Source organism: Danio rerio, chromosome 19 (assembly GCF_049306965.1).
Source record: "Danio rerio strain Tuebingen ecotype United States chromosome 19, GRCz12tu, whole genome shotgun sequence".
NCBI lineage: Eukaryota > Metazoa > Chordata > Actinopteri > Cypriniformes > Danionidae > Danio > Danio rerio.
This window is the reverse complement of record NC_133194.1, coordinates 44,084,680-44,105,332: the sequence shown is the minus strand read 5'-3', so window position 1 is coordinate 44,105,332 and position 20,653 is coordinate 44,084,680. Positions and strand designations below refer to the sequence as shown.

Sequence of the window (20,653 nt, the reverse complement as noted above, 5' to 3'; positions counted from 1 at the left end):
AGTGATCTGTTAGGTTTGTATTCAGAGAGCAAATCTGTAATGTATTAAGGTCCTAGGCCTTTTATTGATTTATAGACAATTAATAATAGTTTAAAATCCGTTCTGAATGGGAGCCAGTAAAGACCTGAGGACAGTTGTGATGTGCTCTGATTTCCTGGTTCTGGTCAGAATCCTGGCAGCAGCGTTCTGGATGAGCTACAACTGCTGTCTGCCTTTTTGGAAAGCCCCGTGAGAAGTCCATTACAGTAATCCACCCTGCTGCTGATAAAAGCATGAACAAGTTTCTCACTGGAAACAAACCATCTAATTCTTGCAATGTTTTTGAGATAATAGCTGATTTAGTTACTGATTTGACATGACCACTGCAACTCATATACACAATTTAATATGCCAATGAAATAGTTATTAGCTAAAATTATCAAAACATTTCCAAATAAAAAAGAAAAACAAACATTTTATATATGTGTGATTGTAGTCTAACAACTAATGCAATTCAGCACGACCAGAAAATTCTTAAATATTGCTTAACTATATGAATTAAAATGTCCGTTATTTGTAACATGCATCAGAATTTTCCAACAACTTTCCAGATTTCCAGCACTTTGGCCCGTGTATCTGGATTTGTGGCCAGGTGGTATGTCCTCGGGAGAAGGAAGAGGAAAAGACTTAAAGATTTTCTGCTGTTCTTGTTTTGTTCAAAGACGAACGAGGCTGATAATTTCCCTCCCACAATGCTTGCCGAACAGCCCCTATGATCAGCAGCGATGAGAAAGAGCAGGAGTCTGAGGTCCAAGTGTGCAGCCCGGTGTTTGTGGGCCGCATCTGGATTCATTTAAGCCGAGGGGTTCCCTTCGTCCTCTCAGGTTGCAGGTCTGAGTGTGGGCTCTTGTTTTTGGAAATGGCTAAAGCCTGCTTGCCTGGACCTTCTCAAACTGCCCCGGCGCATCCGCCCGTCCCTCCAGAGGGGCAATTTCAGCCCATCCCAGATGCCCCAAAGCATGTTTAGTGTAGTCTCTCATTTGAACTGAAAGATGTTAAACAGATTCATCCAGAAGCCTCCGTGAAGCTTGTGCAAAGCAGAGTGAGTCAGATCAGTGTAAAAGAAGTGAAAGTATTAATAATATTGACAAAAATGAGCAAAGACGGGTGTGAAAAAGTCTTTGTTGTTTAACGTTTGCTCCAAATATTAACAAAATAAACTACGAATACAGTACAGTTTTATTACAAAACAAATATTTCAAGGGGCAACACAGTGGCTCAGTGGTTAGCATTGTCACTGCACAGCAAGAAGTTCGCTGGTTTGAATCCTGGCTGGGTCATTTGGTGTTTCTGTGTGGAGTTTGCATGTTAGTGTAAGTTTCCTCCAGCTGCTGCGGTTTCCCCCACAGTCCATAGGGGAATTGAATAAACTAAATTGGCCGTAGTGTATTTGTGTGAATGAGTGTGTATGGATATTTCCCAGAATAGGGTTGCAGCTGGAAGGGCATCCACTGTGTAAAACATATGCTGGATAAGTTCCACTGTGGCCACCCCTGATGAATAAAGGGACTAAGCTGAAGGAAAATATATGAATTAATGAATTATTTTAGTCAAATATATATATGTGCCACAATCATTGCAACCCTATGAATACATGCGAGGAACATAAATAACTTCATAATTATTACATTATTTCTTATAGGATGTTCTTATTTATATTTTGTAGTACACCTTCACAACAAATGACAACATGCTTTTATGTTACTTAATTTAATAAGTTAATCAGGTGTCAGCTACATTTATTGTAGCTAAGCAAAGTTTAATTACAAATTAATTTTGTCAGTTTGACTCATTTAAGTTTGTTTCAACTAAAAAGGCAGTTTTTTTTACAGTGTGAGTGACTATACAGGAAATTGATGATAAAAAAATATACAGTTGAAGTCAGAATTATTATTATTATACACCGGCGGGTGTTCAGGTTGCCTCACATGATCAATGCGCGAACTCATCCGTCACTGTGGTCTTTCAGGAATCACATGAGTCTGATGCTCTTCACCCCTCCATGACCACCACAGCATCAGCTCTGGATACGGCCTGGTCCAGGATTGTGGATACCTTGACGTCATTTCATAAATGATAAACTTCTTTGCTCAAGAGTGCCAATATTAGTAGAGGTCACTGTAGTGAACTGCTATATTATCAGTTATTAATTTTTAGTGATATATTTAAATCTCTCTAAAATACTTGATTCTGATTGGTCAATCATGATATTCCAAGATGTGTTATTCCCAGATAACAATTGCTAAAATTAATAATAACACAGGCTCATACAGGTATTTTTAATCATCTCAACTTTTGGTTGATTCATATTTCCACGGTTCTTAAATGTTTGGCACCATCTTTCGACTAAGTTATATTTAACTCAAGATAGTGTAAGCTGCATTTAGCCATTTTTGTTTCTGTCAGTTTTACATTTGATTAAAGTGTTAATAAAATAATACAGCTCAGATTAATGCTGTGAGTCTAACTGTTTCGTTTAGCAGGTTTCCATGTAATAAGCAGGATAATGCACATCTTGGCGAATATTTTTTGCAGAATACACTCTTCAGTCTTTGTACTACATGTTAATCCTGTCAGGAATTATTCTGCAAGAGCAACCTAGATTTAAATAAACACCTCAGGCTTTTCTTGTAGTTCAAGTTTAAAGTCTTGCAGCTGATTTGTCCATGTTCATTTACGGGACTACTGTCAGAGCTCTTTATTGTTTTGCACATTGAATTTATCCAGACTTACCAAGTTGGTGGGATGTTGTTCAGACAGATTTATTTTTGTATCTGTCAAGGCCCATAATGCTCATGTGGCTTTTGTCAGGGGATTTCATCTATGTACCATCTGATTGCCTTCTGATTCACTTTGACATTTTTCCAAAACAAAGATAAGAGGAAACTGTAAAGACATACAAAGAAAAAAAGTGAATGTAAGAATGCAATAGCAAAGTAATTTTTCATTTAACATGTTGAATAAAATAAATAACAAACAATTGCACTGTTTTTGTACTGCTAGTATTCAAAGTGTATGTGTATTTGCAATAACATAAGTTTAAATTGCCATCAATATATTCCTGAAAATTTAAATTAAATTAAATTAAATTTTTATATTTATTTATTTGTTTACATATTTAAATTGCATTATTTATTTACATATGTAACCATCAATATACTCCTAAATTAAATTAAATTACAATTTTTATTTTTATTTATTTGTTTACATATTTAAATCACATTATTTATTTTTACATATGTAACCATCAATTTACTCCTAAATTAAATTAAATTAAATTCATTTTTAAAAATATTTATTTATTTATTTATTTACATATTTAAATTGCATTATTTATTTACATATGTAACCATCAATATACTCCTAAATTATATTAAATTAACTTAAATTAAATTAAAATACATTTCTATTAATTTGTTTACATATTTAAATTCCATTATTTATTTACATATGTAACCATCAATATATTCCAAAATTAAATAAAATAAAATAAAATAAAATTAAATTAAATAAAATTATTTTTTTATTAATTTATTTACATATTTAAATTCCATAATTTATTTACATATGTAACCTCCTGAATTAGAAATGTTTTGAATAGCTAATGTATTTATAAATTTACAAAATAAATTATTTGTACAAATTCAGTTCTGTGCTATACCTTAAATGTAGCAAATTGTCAACCAAACCAAGCCACATACGAACAAACAAATAAATAAATACTTGGACACCCAATGCAATGTTTAGTTTTCAGGAATTTAATTTATTTAAATCAATTAAACTTAATTAAAAAATAATTTAATTTAATTATTTATTTAATTTAAATTATTTTAATTTTATTTAATTTTATTTAATTTTAATTTTAGGAACCAGAAACAGAGCTTAAATAAGTCAGGGAAGCTCAAGAAGTTCAATAATGTCAGTCATTCTCATCAGCACTTGAAAGACTATAATTAAATTGTCAACATCTCAAGTAGACACAACTTTGTAAACCACATCTCTATGCCTCTGTTACTTAAAACAGAAGGTATTTAACCTTTAGAGACCTCCGAGTCCCCAGACGCTGACCATTATTAGAGACACTCCAGCGGTAAAGAGCAACAAAGTGCTACAATCGTTTGTTTATACGTAGTTCTATTTTTAAAACTCTTAGTTTAGACAACTGAAAATTGGGGGATTTTGCCTCAAGATGTCCGTCCGCCTTTCCAGCCTTTTTCTTCAAAGATGTGTTTGTCCCAGGAGAGGCAGAATGTGACCCTGGTCAAGACGTGTCAAAGGTCTCATGGTTTGGCAACAAATCCAACAACTGGGTATAGTTGAAGCACGGTTTTCTTCATTATTTAGTATATGAGATATATCAGCTATAGTTTAAGCTGTAAAATATATGACTTTTTGTGGCTTGCTTAATGGGATACAGGTCACTCATAATTCTTTTTATTCACAATCCACCGTCTATATGACATAATTTGAAGAATATTGCAAGCTGACTCCTATAGTTTTTAGATTTTGCCAAGTACTATGCAATCCTGGATTACCATCTATGTTGATCCTGGAACATCATTTTTGTTTGAAAATATAATCCAGACCTATTCCCTACCATTAAACCCAACAATAACTGTAAATTATTCCCAAAATCAGAAGGGAATATTAGTTGGATAACAATCATATAGAAGTGCATAAACTTAATCGCAAGTCTAAATCAGGGGTCACCAACCTTTTTGAAACTGAGAGCTACTTATTGGGTAGCAATTATTGTGAAGGGCTACCAGTTTGATACACACTTCTTAAATAACAATTTTTCTCAATTTAATTTTAATTATTTGTTGTTATTATTAAAGATTATTGATATTCATCTATGTGAAGAGACACTGATCATGTTTATGATTTCTCACAATAGTTCTCAACAATGATTTAACGGTAAGAAACAGAAATATCAATATGCAACACTTTATTTGTCTGAAATAGTTTTAGTTTTTTATATATACACCTTAATGTCATTAACAAATTTTACACCAATAGGTGTGATTTAAAAAGAATAGCTAAAAAAAAAATACTAGATTCAGCCTACTGGTATGTTGTTCAATGGTGAGCTATTTTTAGAACAGGCCTGTGCATGGGCAACTCATGTAATCCTCGTGGGCACCTGGTGCCCGTGGGCATCATGTTGGTGAGCCCTGGTCTAAATGGTAAACGTATCCCTTAATTCTGATTGGCTAATTGGAATGTTGTTCCAAGATCAACATAGATGTTAATCCAGGAACTTGTCCTACTAGGTGAAATCAGGTTAGGGTATTGTTTTTCCTGCAATGTTAATGTCTATTGGTTTCTAACATTCTTCAAAATATTTTCTTTTGTGTTCAGCAGAAAACAAGCGTCATTTGTGTGAACAGCTTGTGATGAAAATCAAGACAGCTTTTTTTTTGTTTTTGATGAGTAAATCAAAATGATGTGACGTTCATGCACACTTTCTGAAAAGCCATTCCATACATATAATGAATGCATGTTAAGAATTAAAAAACTTAATCTTTGTTTCAGGACAATATAAAAAAGTTGTGTGTAATCCAGCATTTTTTACATACTCCCTATGTATACATACAGTACTTTTTGTGTATACTCTCCTTGAGGATCTTCAAGTCCATTAGTTGTTCATAGTCTGAAAGTTGAGCCTCAAATCATTCCGCCACTGTTGGAAAGGGCTCAAATATGCAGAAGAAATGAGAAAGCCAGAGAATGTGCTGGACCTGGAGGGTTTTTCTGAAGAACAGTGGGTTCAAGACAAACAAGGGACTCATAAACAACCATCACAAATGGATCATGTATGTTTTTGAATAGGGTGACACGGCTCAGCGGTTAGCACTGTCGCCTCACAGCAAAAAAAGTCACTGGTTCGAGTCCCGGCTGGGTCAGTTGCAATTTCTGTGTGGAGTTGGCATGTTCTTCCTGTGTTGGTGTGGATATCCTCCAGGTGGTTTTCCCCACAGTCCAAAGACATGCGCGATAGGGGAATTGAGTAAACTAAATTGGCCATAGTGTATGTGTGTGAATCAGTGTGAATGAGTGTGTATTGGTGTTTCCTAGCACTGGGTTGCGGCTGGAAGGGCATCCACTGCTTAAAACATATGCTGGATAAGCTGGCGGTTCATTCCGCTGTGGTGATCTTTGATGAATAAAGGGACTAAGATGAAGGAAAATGAAATGTTTTTGAATAGGACAATTTTTTTATAAATTCAGTGTTTATTATATTCAGTTGTTATTATTTTGTAAAGTTTTGTATCCAAACATATAGAGCAGATGATTCAGAACAGCACTAATTCAAAAAAAAAATAACATACATTTTTTTTACTTCTAATTTTGGTAAAATTATTAACATTTTTTTATTATATGCAGGAGGCATGTAAACGTATCAGCAGAACTGTACTTTAGGATGCTTTTGCAGTTTAGATGTTAAAGTTTTACAAGCTATTAATATTTTTTTTGCACACAACCTGCATTGTGATTTTATATCCTTTTTCATATTTTATAATTTTATTGATTTCAAACCAGTCTAAAACAAAACAAAAATAAATAAATAAATAATAAATAAATGAAAAAAAAAAACTTTTTTAAAAGAACATGGAAACAAAAAAGACATACAATACAAGTGTCAAAGGTCACTGAGCACAATCTTATTTTGTATATCATGGCTGATAAAATGTTGCTATATAAAATTTTGTTAAGGGTTACATATCAAAGCTTAACATGCTACAGATATATATTAATAAAAGCACCACAGTAAAATTAAAACATTACATTTCTTCTCATGCAGAAATGTAATAGGCTTGTTGTCTCAAGGAAAGTGTCAGTACTTCCATATCATGCACCTCTTTTACAATATCATGCCATTCACCTACTGATGGAGGATCTTCCTTGAGCCATTTCTTTGTAATGGCCTTTTTGCTTGTTGTTAGTAGTGTATTCAAAAGATATGCATCATTTTTTGGTATTTTTGAAGAATAAATTCCCAGGTACATAGTTTAAAAATTCTTTTTCATATTTATAAACAAAATTATCTTTGTATTTTCTTGCAAAAAGTGTTTTTTCATTTCCCCAATTTGTATTATAAATTTTTTTTTGTTCTAAAAAGTCAGAGAATCTGCACTTGTTGTTTACATAAATTGCAAATAAAATAAACCCCATTAATATTCCAATGAATCATTCGGATCATTTAAAATATCCTGAGGTCTCCATAATCCTGGACCAGGCTGTATGCTGAGCAGATATTCCCATGGTCAAGCCTGTACACCCGCCGATGACCTACTCACACCTGCAGCTTCTCCACGATATACGTCCAGTGTTCTCCAGGCCCTGGCCCTGAGACTGCAGCTCTGCACAAGACGTTTGACTTGAGCCTAGTTTCTCTCACAATTTTTCCCCTTCACTTTAGTCAATTGGTGAAGTTTTGTTCCTCGTCACTGGCTTGGTTGATTTGGGGCTTGTTGAGCTGTGCATTGATGGATTTGCTCTTCAGTGTTTGGACTTTCAGCAGTGAAAATTACACCACACTGAACTGAACTAAACTGAACTTCAAAACTGACACAGATTTAATTTACTAGATCTTCTATGTTAAGCTGCTTTGAAACTATCTACATTGTAAAAGCGCTATAGAAATAAAGGAATTGAACTGAATACAACCTATTTAAAAATACTTGTAGTTTGTATTTTAAATATGCACATAAGACGCATGAATCCTGTTACTTTCCTTATCTGTCACTTACCAACTGAAATATTAACACAATGCATCACATTATAAACCATCTTAACTCTGAATAAAGAATGGAGCAGGTGCTGTGGAGGAGAATCTCTCCAGTGAGGCCCATTTGAGTGCTGCAGAAAACCTGCTGTGAAAAATACTACTGGTTCCTACTGGTTCTTCAAGAATCCCAGAAACCAGCAGAAAACACTTTGAATTATTTTGAGCTCAAAGTGCAGTTTATTTTTGAAGACCGTTCCCCCGGCAGAGACCTTTTCCTCCTCTAAATTGTTTTTTACACCGAAGCAAATGATAACCGTTGCTCCTTCTTGGTTCAACAGTTGATGTCTGAATAAAAAGGCTTATATGATGAGAGAAAGAATTCAGACTTGTTTTGTTTTCAGGATGAAATAAAAGTTTAAATGTTAATAGTTTTTCTTTATTTAGAATTTTTTTTGACTTAAAACCATCATAAATATCTCCAAACGTTACTCTTAGCAAGGTTTTCTAAATTCTATAGGCACTTGTATTTCATTCTGCTATAATTGGATCACTGTTGGCAACACGGTGGCTCATGGTTAGCACTGTCGTCTCACAGAAAGAACGTTGCTGGTTCAAGTACCGGCAGGGCCTGTTGGCATTTCTGTGTGGAGTTTGCATGTTCCCCCCATGTTGGCGTGGGTTTCCTCCTGGTGCTCCAGTTTTTCCCACAATCCAAAGACATGCGCTATAGGTGAATTAAATAAACAAAATAGGCCGTAGCGTATGAGCGTGTATGTGTAGGAACGTGTGAGTGTATGGGTGTTTCCCAGTACTGAGTTGCAGCAGGAAGGGTATCCGCTGCAGAAAACATGTGCTGGATAAGTTGGACCTTCATTCTGCTGTGGTGACCCCTGATAAATAAAGGGACTAAGCCGAAGGAAAATGAATGAATGAATGGATCACTGTTTTAGATAACATTACATAGGAACATTTTAGATTTAAACAAATCAAAAACTGCTAAAATAAATATCTTTATCAAATATTGATTACTCATTCTTAACTCTTATTCTAACACATATTGTAAATTCCTGAAAATGAATATATACATGTCTGTAAGCATCATTTTAATAAAAGTTTTATTATTTATTATTTTAAAAAATATATAATCTACAGGATATAACAAACTCTATAACAACTACTAATATTTTTATTTATTTATTTTTGCAAACCATGTTTTTTCAGACTTGTTTCCATACATATTTAGATTTTTAGAATGAGATATTTAGATTTTCAATTACACCAAATAAAAAGAAAATATTTTATAGACACATATAACGAGTTAATTTGATTTTGACAGATTATATAGTTGTTCAAATTTTCTTAATTTGTTTATTTATTGCCATAAGGAATCTGCACGCGCAGAAATCCACATATTTCCGCAGATTTTTAGCACATCATTGAGTCTATTTATTTACTTGTGTACATGTGTGTAAATATATAGCATAAATATCAATTGTATAATCAATAAGTGTGTATAATTAATTTCAGTAATATTATTGAAGAAAATATGAAAATGTTCATGATTTATTTATAAATACAGTTTGTAAAGTAATTTTCTGTCTTTTAGTAAAGATATTATACGAGAGACTTGCTTTGTTTACCAAATAAGCGGATCTAATTGGTTTTGCATTGTCGATTTTTAATTTAATATATTGAGTTTTTAGTTATGATACTCCCACAAATCATTTCAGATAAATCTGCAGATTTAAATTTTTTTTTTTTTTTTACAAAATTCACTGCAGAAATAGCAAAAAAATGTCTCGTCAGTGCAGTAAAACATTCATTCATTCATTCATTTTCCTTCAGCTTAGTCCCTTATTTAGTCACAGCGGAATGAACCACCAACTATTCTGCTATGCAGCGATGCCCTTCCAGCCGTACAAACTCATTCTAACTCATTCACACACACACATACACTATGGCCAATTTTGTTCACCCAAATCACCTATAGCGCATGTCTTTGGATTGTAGGGGAAACCAGAGCACCCAGAGGAAACCCTCACAAACAGGGGGAGTGCAAACTTGATTCAAACCATCAACCTTCTTGCTGTAATGACACTAACCACTGAGCTACCATGCCACCCACAATGAAAACATGATTTAGGGAAAACTATTAAATGTTATCTGTTTTTGCTAATAAATCCTTTTATAAAGTGATACCATAAATGTTTTGTTTGAAATATTAAAACCACCTGAAAAAATTACATAGCAATTTACAATAAACACTGTAGCCTAGTGTGTTTGAACCATTTTTAACCATTTAACCCTATGTTAATGAATACCACAGCATTCTATATTAACTATAGTGAATTAATAAACTGTAATATAAACTGTAGTACTTTAGGTTTACTACAGTAAACTGTGATGTATTGTAGAATAATGACCTATGGCCTATGGAGTTATAAAAAACTACAGTATTGGGTAATTTTTTATACTACTAGAGTTGTCATATTATTACAACAACAATTATTGATTATATTTTAATATAGTGGCTTAAAAAACCCATAGCCTAGTTTTTACTGTAAATTACCTCAATATTTTTTTATGTTGGAATAAAGTAGATGAACACCTATTTTTCGTATTTTCAAACAAGAAATCTTAAAACAAACTACTCTGCTTTAAAAATTCAATCAAACTTTTAACGTTAGATTAATAATAACCTGTATGTTCAAATGAGCATCAAAGAAGCGAACTCGAGTGTTTATTATCCGCTTTTCCTCCGCGATCAACAGAGCCGCACGTGATCTCCATGGAAACGTCATCAAGCTCGAGCTTTCCCTGTGGCTGTAGTTGAGCGCTAGCTGAGCATGGCAGCAAAGGTAAGCGCTATTCTCACAAAACAACACTTTCCAAAAACGAACAGTCCTCAGTGTCTGATAGTGAAGCATTGCGTGTATATAAATACAAAAAAACCACCATCGCAGAACACTGAAGGAACGTGGCGGAGATTAACTGATAACCTTCAGTACTCAATAGCCGCCGGTGTGATGCAGCTAGTTAGCCTGCTAATGTCCTGGGTGAATGTTAGCGTCTGTCAATGACATTGAGACATAAGAGCTCTCCAGAAAGCTCGAATGAAGGAGCAAACCCCTGTAGACAGACTGTCCAGAGTCTGCTAGAGTGTCTGAAAGAGTGTCAGGGGGTCTGTGGGATGCTAAGCACTCCTGAAAAGAGCTTGACATTACAAGTGGTTGCCTAGAAATAAGATGGTTTAATTCCATCATCAATATTCATGTGATTATTTGGTGGACTATCATAAAAAACGACACTTTACCATAAAAACACTTTATTCTAAATATTGGCCTAATGAATATGGGTGGATAAAAGAGGTTTTCAAGCATAAAAAAGTGTCACACAGCTTTATTATATAATATATATTTTTTATACCATCATGTAATTTTTTACCACAATTTTCAGAAGATGCCTATTTAAAAGAGAACTGTAAATTGTAAATTCACTGTAAAAGGACTATACTCAAAAATCTTGTTAGACATGTTTATTAGAATAATTTTTAAGCACAAATTAAAACTATATTTAGTGGTAAGTCACTTAAATCTGTATATTTGTAGTTAATTGACTTGTTCCCTTTCCATCATTTTTATTTTTTTTTATAGAACATTAAAGAAGATTTTTAGCTGAAACTTTGTTCCTTTGTAAGTTACGTAATGCATTTTAAGGCTACCAGCAATTTGAGTCAACACAAAATATTCAGACAAAGAAATAGAAAACTCCTGGCAATGCAGTGAGGTCTTGAGGTCTCAATGAAGCGAAAGGATAAGTCTGTTAGAGAAACTGAACTTTATTCAGACTGTTATTACCATTTTTTATATCACCAAGGACCACAATGCCAGCTAAATGCCTTATTAAATATGTTTTTTTTTTCATTTTTGGATGATATATTTTTTAAGCATCTCCACAACATTAATAAGCAATTTTTAAATCTCAATACTTTCATTCTTCAAACCATTAGGGTTTACCTATTTGTCAGTAAGATGTTTTTATAAGTTAAATATTTTACATAAATGTATCTGTTTCTGTGAATGACAATTGATTGTTTCACCCATATTTTAACTTTTATATAGCCATAATTAGGGTCAGACAGAATCTGTGGTAATTTTTGCTATTTCTGCAGAATGATTTTGAGAGTATAGAAACTAAAAACGTAATATATGAAATTAGAAATAAAACTTTATAAGTTTTTATTTAAGGTTTACAATGCAGGAAGGAAAAACTTTGTAAAGTAAAACTTTGTAAAAGTTTGCAGTGGTTATACAATCATATATATTTACTAACAAATAAATCTAAATATTAGAAAATAATACTTTACAAACTGTTTTGTAAATAAATGATTTAACATTTGCATATAAAAAACTCAATGATGGGCAAAAAAAGCTGTGGATTTCTATGTACTCAGATTCTGTCTGGGCCAAGTAAGTAATTTGAAACATTAAAGTAGACACTTTATATTGCTTTTATATAGTTTAATATTTTAGTATATGATCACATTATATAATTTTATATATATATATATATATATATATATATATATATATATATATATATATATATATATATATATATATATATATATATATATATATATATATAATTATATAATGTGATCATATACTAAAATATTAAACTATAAATAGTAAAATATTTAAATTAATCATATGAACATTTGCATATTATTTAATTAAATTACTGAAATAAATATTAAAACTGAATAAATGTATATTGCACACATTTAAATAAGTAAATAGACTGTTGGGCTAAACAGTCTGCAGATTTCTGTATAGGCAGATTCTTTGAAACATTAAAGTAGACACTTTACTTTGCATTTAATATGGTTTCTAATTTTATAGAATATAATATTATTCATTTTGTCCATTTAAAATGATACAGACACAGAAAGGTTCACTACTTTTGCCTCATACACTTAGATCCAGGATATATGTATGTGACTGTGTGTTTATGCCTGCAGGTAATGATAAAGAGGGCCGATCCAGCAGAGCTCAAGTTCATTTTCTTAAAGGTATGTAACCGATTATCCCCTCTGAGAGTCTGGAAATGAAGTGACGGGAGCTGTAGCGCAACGTCTAAACACTGGTGTCAATGAGATATCTGATGTAACCCTTTAATAAATTTCTCATTACAGAAAGAAAACCTGAGGATTAATTTAAAAATGCACCGAGCACTGTATGGAACTCATAGTAAGTTCACATGGATATGCGAGTTCCTTTAAAGAACAGTAGAAAACTTGCATGAATTACTTATTTTAAGCCACATCGCGAATTAATCTTACAGCAAACGTTCAACAAACTAACACAAGCTCCATATATTTAATATAATAATCTGCCTTGCCTTCTGATATCTGGATTAAATAGACTCTGTTTGTTTATTATTGCTCATTAACTGTGATGAAAGATACATATTTCTTTGATTATTTTGTTTTGTGGTTTAGTAGTAAAATTTATTATTGCTATTTGAACTGTGCCATATATGTATTTAATTAAAATCTATATGGCCATGCTTATAATATTGATGGAATACCGCATTGTACTGTATCAAGTGACTATTTCAACGACAGCTTCAAGTTTGAGGTTTTATGGCAAAAGAGTGTATCGATTACAGAATTGTACTTTATATCTACAATTTATTTTATATTGCTGTGGCATCAGCATGCGTGATATTAGCCAGTTTTTTTTCCCTTCACAGTATGCCAGTGTGGAGAAGAATGGAGAGCGCTACATGTCCCCAGAGGACTTTGTCTTCAAATTTCTCCATGCGCAAACAGACATTTGGCTTTCCAAGGATTCCGCCGTTCTACTGACAGGTGTTTTGGACCAAACCAAAGATGGGTTAGTATTCATTTTTACAATTTTTTTGAGTGCATTTTAATTTGAATACCATATTTAAAAAAAAATCTTTAGAAAATACATGCATATTTCAAAATGTACAATCTTTCACTTTAAGCATTATGGATCAGTGATTTTGATGACATCACTCTGCACTTACACTATATGTTTACACGACAACAATGTATCGAAAAATGGGGGTCACACTATGGGCTCTATTTTGACAGTCCATGCGCAGAGCGCAAAACGCAGGGCGCAAACGCTTTTAGGGCATGTCAGGACGCATTTTTGCTAATTTAAGGACGGGAAATCTGCCTTGCACCGCGGCGCATGTTCTAAAAGGGTTGAGTTTATTTTCTTAATGAGTTATAGGTGTGTTTTGAGAATAAACCAATTAGAATCTTATCTCCCATTACCTTTAAGACCCAGCTGGGTCGCGCCAAGAGCGCATTCGCCATTTACAGGACGCAAAGTAAGTCTAAGTGGAAAAAAAGAACATTTCACAAGCAAACAGTTAAAATTTTTTTAACAGAAAACTGTTAAACATAGCATCTACTGCGTGAGAATGAGAGATAATGGATCACTTTCACTTTCGCTCTTGGATAGGGAAACCTTTACGCACAGACATCAATTAGTCTATAAATAAATACTTTTGTTTGTTAAGCGCAAATATTCGTTTCAAAACTATTTCTAAATTCAGTTCTAATTTCCAGCAAACGAATAAATGAATAATAACAACAAAGTGTGTTCAAAAACCTGAGTTATATCCTAAAACACATGCTGTGCCCCATATGGTCTAAAACCTAACAGGTGGGCAAATCTAAGCTTGTTTTCAATAAAACAAATATAAATATGGATATAATAAATAATACTGCTAATAATAATAACATTATACAAAAGCAAATTGTTATGAATGAACTGAAAAAGTCTCCCGAGATGAAGAAGACATAAAAGCAATGTTTTTTTTTATATTTATGTAGGCTAGAAAATAATATGTTTTGTAATATTTTAATCCTTTATATTTATATCCTATATCTATTCTTATTATATAATATATATATTTTTAATATTTACATTTTTTCATATGTAAAGATATTTGCCTACTGCTCTCTTGTGCGTATTAAGCAGTGTGTAAGCGAGGCGCAACTCTGCGCCGGAGTTTAGACCGGGTTAGTTTTGGTCTAATGAAAAATCTATTATAGATTCTAAAAATAGCAACGCGCCAGCGGTCCGCCCCAGAACGCCTTCCTTTTTAGACCAGAACGCCTATGGACGCAAAAATGAGCGCTAATGCATTTGCTATTTAAAGAGCGTAGCGCAACGCCTCAAAACGACTCTTGCGCCAAGCTGAAACTACCAAAAGACTACTGCGCCACGCCTTGCGCCACACTGCGCCGGATGTATGATAGGGCCCTTTATTTTAATGTACAATTCTTGCTATTAACAAATCATTAGCTAAGCTATAAGCTACATTTAGCTTGTTATACTACTAATTAGCTGCCTATTAATAATTAATAAGGTAGTAGTAGGGATGTAGAATAAGATCATACTTTATAAGTGTTAATATATAGTTACTATTTTAATTATAGGCAGGTAATAAGTCTTTAGTAAATGATGTGAATTGTTGCTTATACTCGTAACTAAGTGATGTGTATTTATATAGAGCATTTATTGTGTATGGTCGCTCAAGAAAGTTGCTCTTCATTTGCATAAAGTTAAAGCATTCTCAACGCTGTCGTGTCGCCAACAGTTAGTGTTGCTCATGTAGACTGAGGTCACCAGAAGTCGTTTGCTCTTTGTTGAAATGAACAGTCGCTTGTCGCTTTGCTGCTGCAAGTCACTTGTAGTGTGAATGAGGATTTAGTTTGCTGGTGAACAATGTGTGTTTGTGTTTGCCTTTAATCTACACTCCCATTTTACTCCCAAACATGCACATGCATGATGTCATTGTTTTTCGAACTACATGTGTGGACATACAGTGCAGTGTTGTGTCTTGTAGGACCACGGTGCTACATAAATAAATATAGTCATAAATACCAAACACTGGATACCATAAGACAATGACGCCATTTAAAAAAAAATCCTCTTTTCAGTCTTAAAACACATTTTACGACAAAACATTTTTTTTTTATTTCTCACTTTTAGTTAAAAACGTTGTCATGTAAGCTGCCCCTTAAAGGGATGCTTCACCCAACTGATTATGAAGCAAGCTGTAAACTAGTAAACATCGACTTATATAGTATTAAGGAACATGTTAATATATAGTGCTATAATATTTGGTACTATGGATGTCAATAGTTAATGGTTTTTTTCGGGATGTCCAGATCCAATCACGTGATCGGAAACGTTACCTCCCGATCAGCACTCGATAATATATATATTTATACAACAGTTCTGTCTGGTTCTCAAATCTGATTGGCTGATAGTCTTGCGATATTCTGCAATATTAGAAATTCTACAGCCTCTTTACCCTTTGTGTATTACCAAAGAGCTTAGAATGACCAAGAGGCGACACTCAATAGAACGTTCGATTGCAACAGCAGCGTCCAGCAACAGCCCTGGATTCCGCCATTTTGGAGTGAAAGTGATCGGCCATCCATTGGATCTCATTACTGTCGCGATGGCAAGCAGCTGCTTTGTTTTCTATTTATTTTGTTTAAAAAACCGCATTAAAGCTGAAATACAGCCTGAAAGACGACAATACAACACTTATTATCACAATCATCAGCACTTTTGATCAGACTTATAATATGCTGTTGTTCTATTGAAGTTTTCATTCCAAAATGGCCGCCGCGCCCTCTAGTGGCTGTTTCCCAAATTACACTAGAGTGTCGCCTCTTGGTCATTCTAAGCTCTTTGGTATCTCTCCGCCCACATACAGCCAGCAAAAAGCAGACACTACAGATCTAAAGTTTAAAAGATGCCCGCTCAACTGTTTAACTTTCAGCTTATGATTTAAATCCTGAAGAAAGTAGTTGCTCATACAAAAGGGTTTTTGAGACTCTCCATGTTTGATTTTGTTTTTATGTACACAATTATGCCGTCAAACTGTTGTATAAACGCAAAATCACACTCGTAGCAGTGCGATATGGCTGTATATCGGCACTGGTGGGTGCACTAAGACACTCTGCCTGCGGCCTCGTGCCAACGCACACCTCCCACCAGTGCCGATATACAGCCATATCGCACTGCTACTCGTGTGATATTGCTCATATATTCTCATAATTTTATAACACATCTATAGTTATGCGGTGGCACAGAGTTAGACCTCATTCTTGACTTTACAGAGAAACAGCCTCGCGTGCGGCATGACATCACTTTGTTGCAGAGACGCTATTGGTTAAATGCAGGCAAAGTAGAACACAGAAGCAGCATGAACTGGAAAGCGCGAGTATGTCTGCTGTCTGGAGGTATTATAAAGTTGATGACAACAACATAGTCATATCAAACTGAAATATGTAAACTAAAAGGTGGAAAGGAGAAGGCTACATTTAACACAACAAGCCTTATAAGGCACCTCAAAAACAAACACCCGACTGAAGACAAATTACATAAAATATAAGGACCGTCCTGGACCTGTTTCTTCGCTTTTCTTAATTTTTTTGTATTATAGAAGTATTTTAATGGCTTTCGGTATCGGTAGACGCTCAAAATTAAATGATTCTGACTCGAGGGCATAAAACCTGATCGGGACATCCCTAGTTTTTTTTGCTTCCTTCAAATATCTTCTTTTTTGTTTGACATAATAAGGAAACTCATAAAGGTTTGGAACCACTTTGGGGTGGGTAAATAGTAGTAGTAGTAGTAATAATAATAATAATAATAATAATATTAATAATAATAATAATAATAATTTTAATTTGGGCTTAGCAGTGGCGCAGTAGGTAGTGCTGTCGCCTCACAGCAAGAAGGTCGCTGGTTCAAGCCTCGGCTCAGTTGGCGTATCTGTGTGGAGTTTGCATGTTCTCCCTGCGTTCGCGTGGGTTTCCTCCTGGTGCTCCGGGTTCCTCCACAGTCTAAAGACATGCGGTATAGGTGAATTGGGTAGGCTAAATTGTCCGTAGTGTATGAGTGTGTGTGTGAATGTGTGTGTGGATGTTTCCCAGAGTTGGGTTGCAGCTGGAAGGGCATCCGCTGCGTAAAAACTTGCTGAATAAGTTGGCGGTTCATTCCGCTGTGGCGACCCTGGATTAATAAAAGGACTAAGCCGACAAGAAAATTAATGAATGAATGAATTTTTGGGTTAACCATGCCTTTAGCTTCTCATCAGATATTGTCCATTGAAATGCTTTCTAGGATCTGTAGTGCTCATTTTCCCTAAACTATAAATGAATGCTAAATGTGCATCTGAAATTTCATTCACACACGTACTGTTTTCTATATAGTGAGTGGCACAAAGTAAATAGTATAGCTAGTGTGATTATGCTTTCCATTGGGGTGAATTAAGACACAAACCGCTGTGGATGACACAGTCTGCTCTAATCCAGAGGCTCTTGCACATGGTGGGTCATCTGTTTAAGTCAGCAAAGATCACAAAATGTATCAGTCTCATCTCAATTCGACACATAATGCTTTGTTTAAAGCGATATGGAGGAGATTAGATGTGGTTAGACAGGCTCAGCATTACTATTAGACTGTCAAAAGGTATTAAATGGTGCTCAATGGAGTTCAATGCTGAAATTTGATATAAATGAAGCTTGTTTTTAAATAGGGCGGGGACAGCTTTTGATTTCAGTCTTTGTTTCATTTGAAATTATATCAACACATTGAATAATGCTCTGAATTTCTTTAGAGGAGCTTTAAAACTCTATTCATTTTAATTCAAGTATTTCACAGTAACTGATTACTCTTTAAAGACAGATTTGGTGTGAGCACTGAAGTTGTTTATTGGTTGCAAATGCTTAAGTTTAACACATCTGTTTGAATTAATCCACCTTATTTTTTAAACTTTTTTTTTTTAATAGTGGAATTTGTGCAAGGAAAAAAATACATTATACATGATGCTGCACAAAGTATTCCACCAAAACGACTGAAAACACTTTCGATTAGTACAGCTCATACGCACTAATGTAAGATGCTTTAACCTGCGTTATGTCTGTCTGATATCTTTTATATTTGCCACGATGATAGTACATAATAAAATATTTCATAGATTTTTTTTTTAATATTCAGCTTAAAGTGACATTTAAAAGTTTAACTAGGTTAATTTGGTTAACTAGGCAGGTAAGGGTAATTAGGCAAGTTATTGTATAACGATGGTTTGTTCTGTAGACTATAGAAAATAATACAGCTTAAAGGGGCTAATAATATTGTTCTTAAAATGGCCTTTAAGAAATTCAAAACTGCTTATATTCTAGCCAAAATAAAACAAATAATACTTTTTCCAGAAGAAAAAATATTATCAGACATACTGTAAAAATTTCCTGAATCTGTTAAACATCATTTAGGAAATATTTTAAAAAGTTAATTATAATTCTGACTTAAGCTGTACGTCTTTGCTTTGAATCCAAGTTTGTGATGTTTTGATTGTCCTTATTGCATGTTGATTTAATTGGCTTATGATGCTTTATATTAAAATTCCTATTGGAAAAATACTTTCGGAGGCAGCTTTACTGACAAAGAAAACTGGCACTAATACTAATCATGTATATAATATATATATACATGAAACTTCATAAGGTTATAGTTTGGAAACAAATCAAACTGTGCTACCATACACAAAACAAAACAAAGAAAATGGCCCGCTACATAATGCCAGCTTTATTATTATTATTATCAGCTTTTAAATGACAATGGGCTGCACACAGAATGAATGTTTTTTATTAATAATTCACGACTTGTTTAAACTACAGTTTATAGTTAATTTGATTGGTAAACAAAGCGTTTGCTGCGAAATAGATGTGGATTACGCCGCGGTATCTTCCGCTTTTAATCCTGCATTAGGATAAAGGGTCAGACGTCTTAACACGCCACACTTTGTTCAGGTGCTGCTCCATTCAGGCAGGCTCAGGCTCAACCCCTTTTTGCATTAATATGTATGCTTTTAATGATACATAATGATGGCCAATGATACGCAAGCGTAAGTCCAAAAAGATTGTGCGTTGCCATGGCGACCAGCAGGCCCGCGTTCAGCTCCGAGTGCATGTGGTCATGCGGCACACATTATTAGGGCTGCCATAGACCGGGAGAGGTGCACATGCACTGTAATTGCCTATGCCATTCAGCTCTCGTGCTTTGTGCGACTTTGAGGACGGATAAATTGCTGCATCTCAGCTATTAACGGATAACTATTAGGGAATCATGGCTCGAGCTCTCTTTCTCAACATCGTTTTTTATTTATTTGCAGGGCTTTGAGTAAAAAATAGGAGGATTGTTTGATTTAATCAGGATTTCTGACTTTTTTTGACTGATTTTTGCTTGTAAGCTTTTTGTTTTATGCATTATCTATTTACACAATGAATGTAGGATATTGAGCAATTGCAGTAAATATCTGTCGAAAAGGGGGTTTAGGCAATAAAAGAAACAAAGCTTAAGATAAAAACATTTACAACATAAACTGATAGTGAGCAATACTTGTACAGCATTTATTAAACATAGTTCATTTTGCACTAACGTGTTATTAAAATCCAAATTCATGCTTGTTGAAATTAATGCACTGTGAGTTAACATGAACTAACAATGAACATATATATTTATTTAATAAAATAAATATTACTGACTTTAACCTGCATACTATTATGATATTAACTGTTTTTTATTACTTATAACCTTATTCTGCATCCTTAATACCTAAGTATGACATTATTATGCATTCCTAATGCCTAAACCCAACTTCTAACTATAAGCTGCTAATTAGTAGAGGATTGAGCTACTAGTCTTACTTAATCACTGCAAAAACCAATAAGTTAAGGTAACTCAAACCATTTAAGGAAACCGATTGCAACAAACTATTTAAGTTCTAAAATAAATCCTAATGAGTACTGTG

The 20,653-nt window shown here is 33.9% G+C and overlaps 2 protein-coding genes across 5 annotated transcripts in view; both read left to right on the top strand.

Moving 5' to 3' along the window:
* trioa (trio Rho guanine nucleotide exchange factor a) overlaps positions 1 to 20,653 on the top strand; it is a 784,286-nt gene that overhangs the window by 738,586 nt on the left and 25,047 nt on the right. The window lies entirely within an intron of this gene.
* Positions 10,541 to 20,653, top strand: part of slc25a13 (solute carrier family 25 member 13) — a 94,799-nt gene continuing 84,686 nt past the window's right edge. For 2 of the 4 annotated variants that reach the window (XR_012395235.1, XM_073931920.1), the window contains exons 1-4: positions 10,541 to 10,629; positions 12,795 to 12,845; positions 12,969 to 13,023; positions 13,529 to 13,671. Coding sequence is in view for 2 of the 4 variants with exons in the window: in XM_073931920.1 (XP_073788021.1) it covers positions 13,012 to 13,023; positions 13,529 to 13,671 (155 nt within the window). In the remaining 2 variants the exon portion in view is untranslated. The remainder of the gene's footprint in view (positions 10,630 to 12,794; positions 12,846 to 12,968; positions 13,024 to 13,528; positions 13,672 to 20,653) is intronic. The other 2 variants (XR_012395234.1, XM_073931919.1) reach the window with 1 other exon arrangement.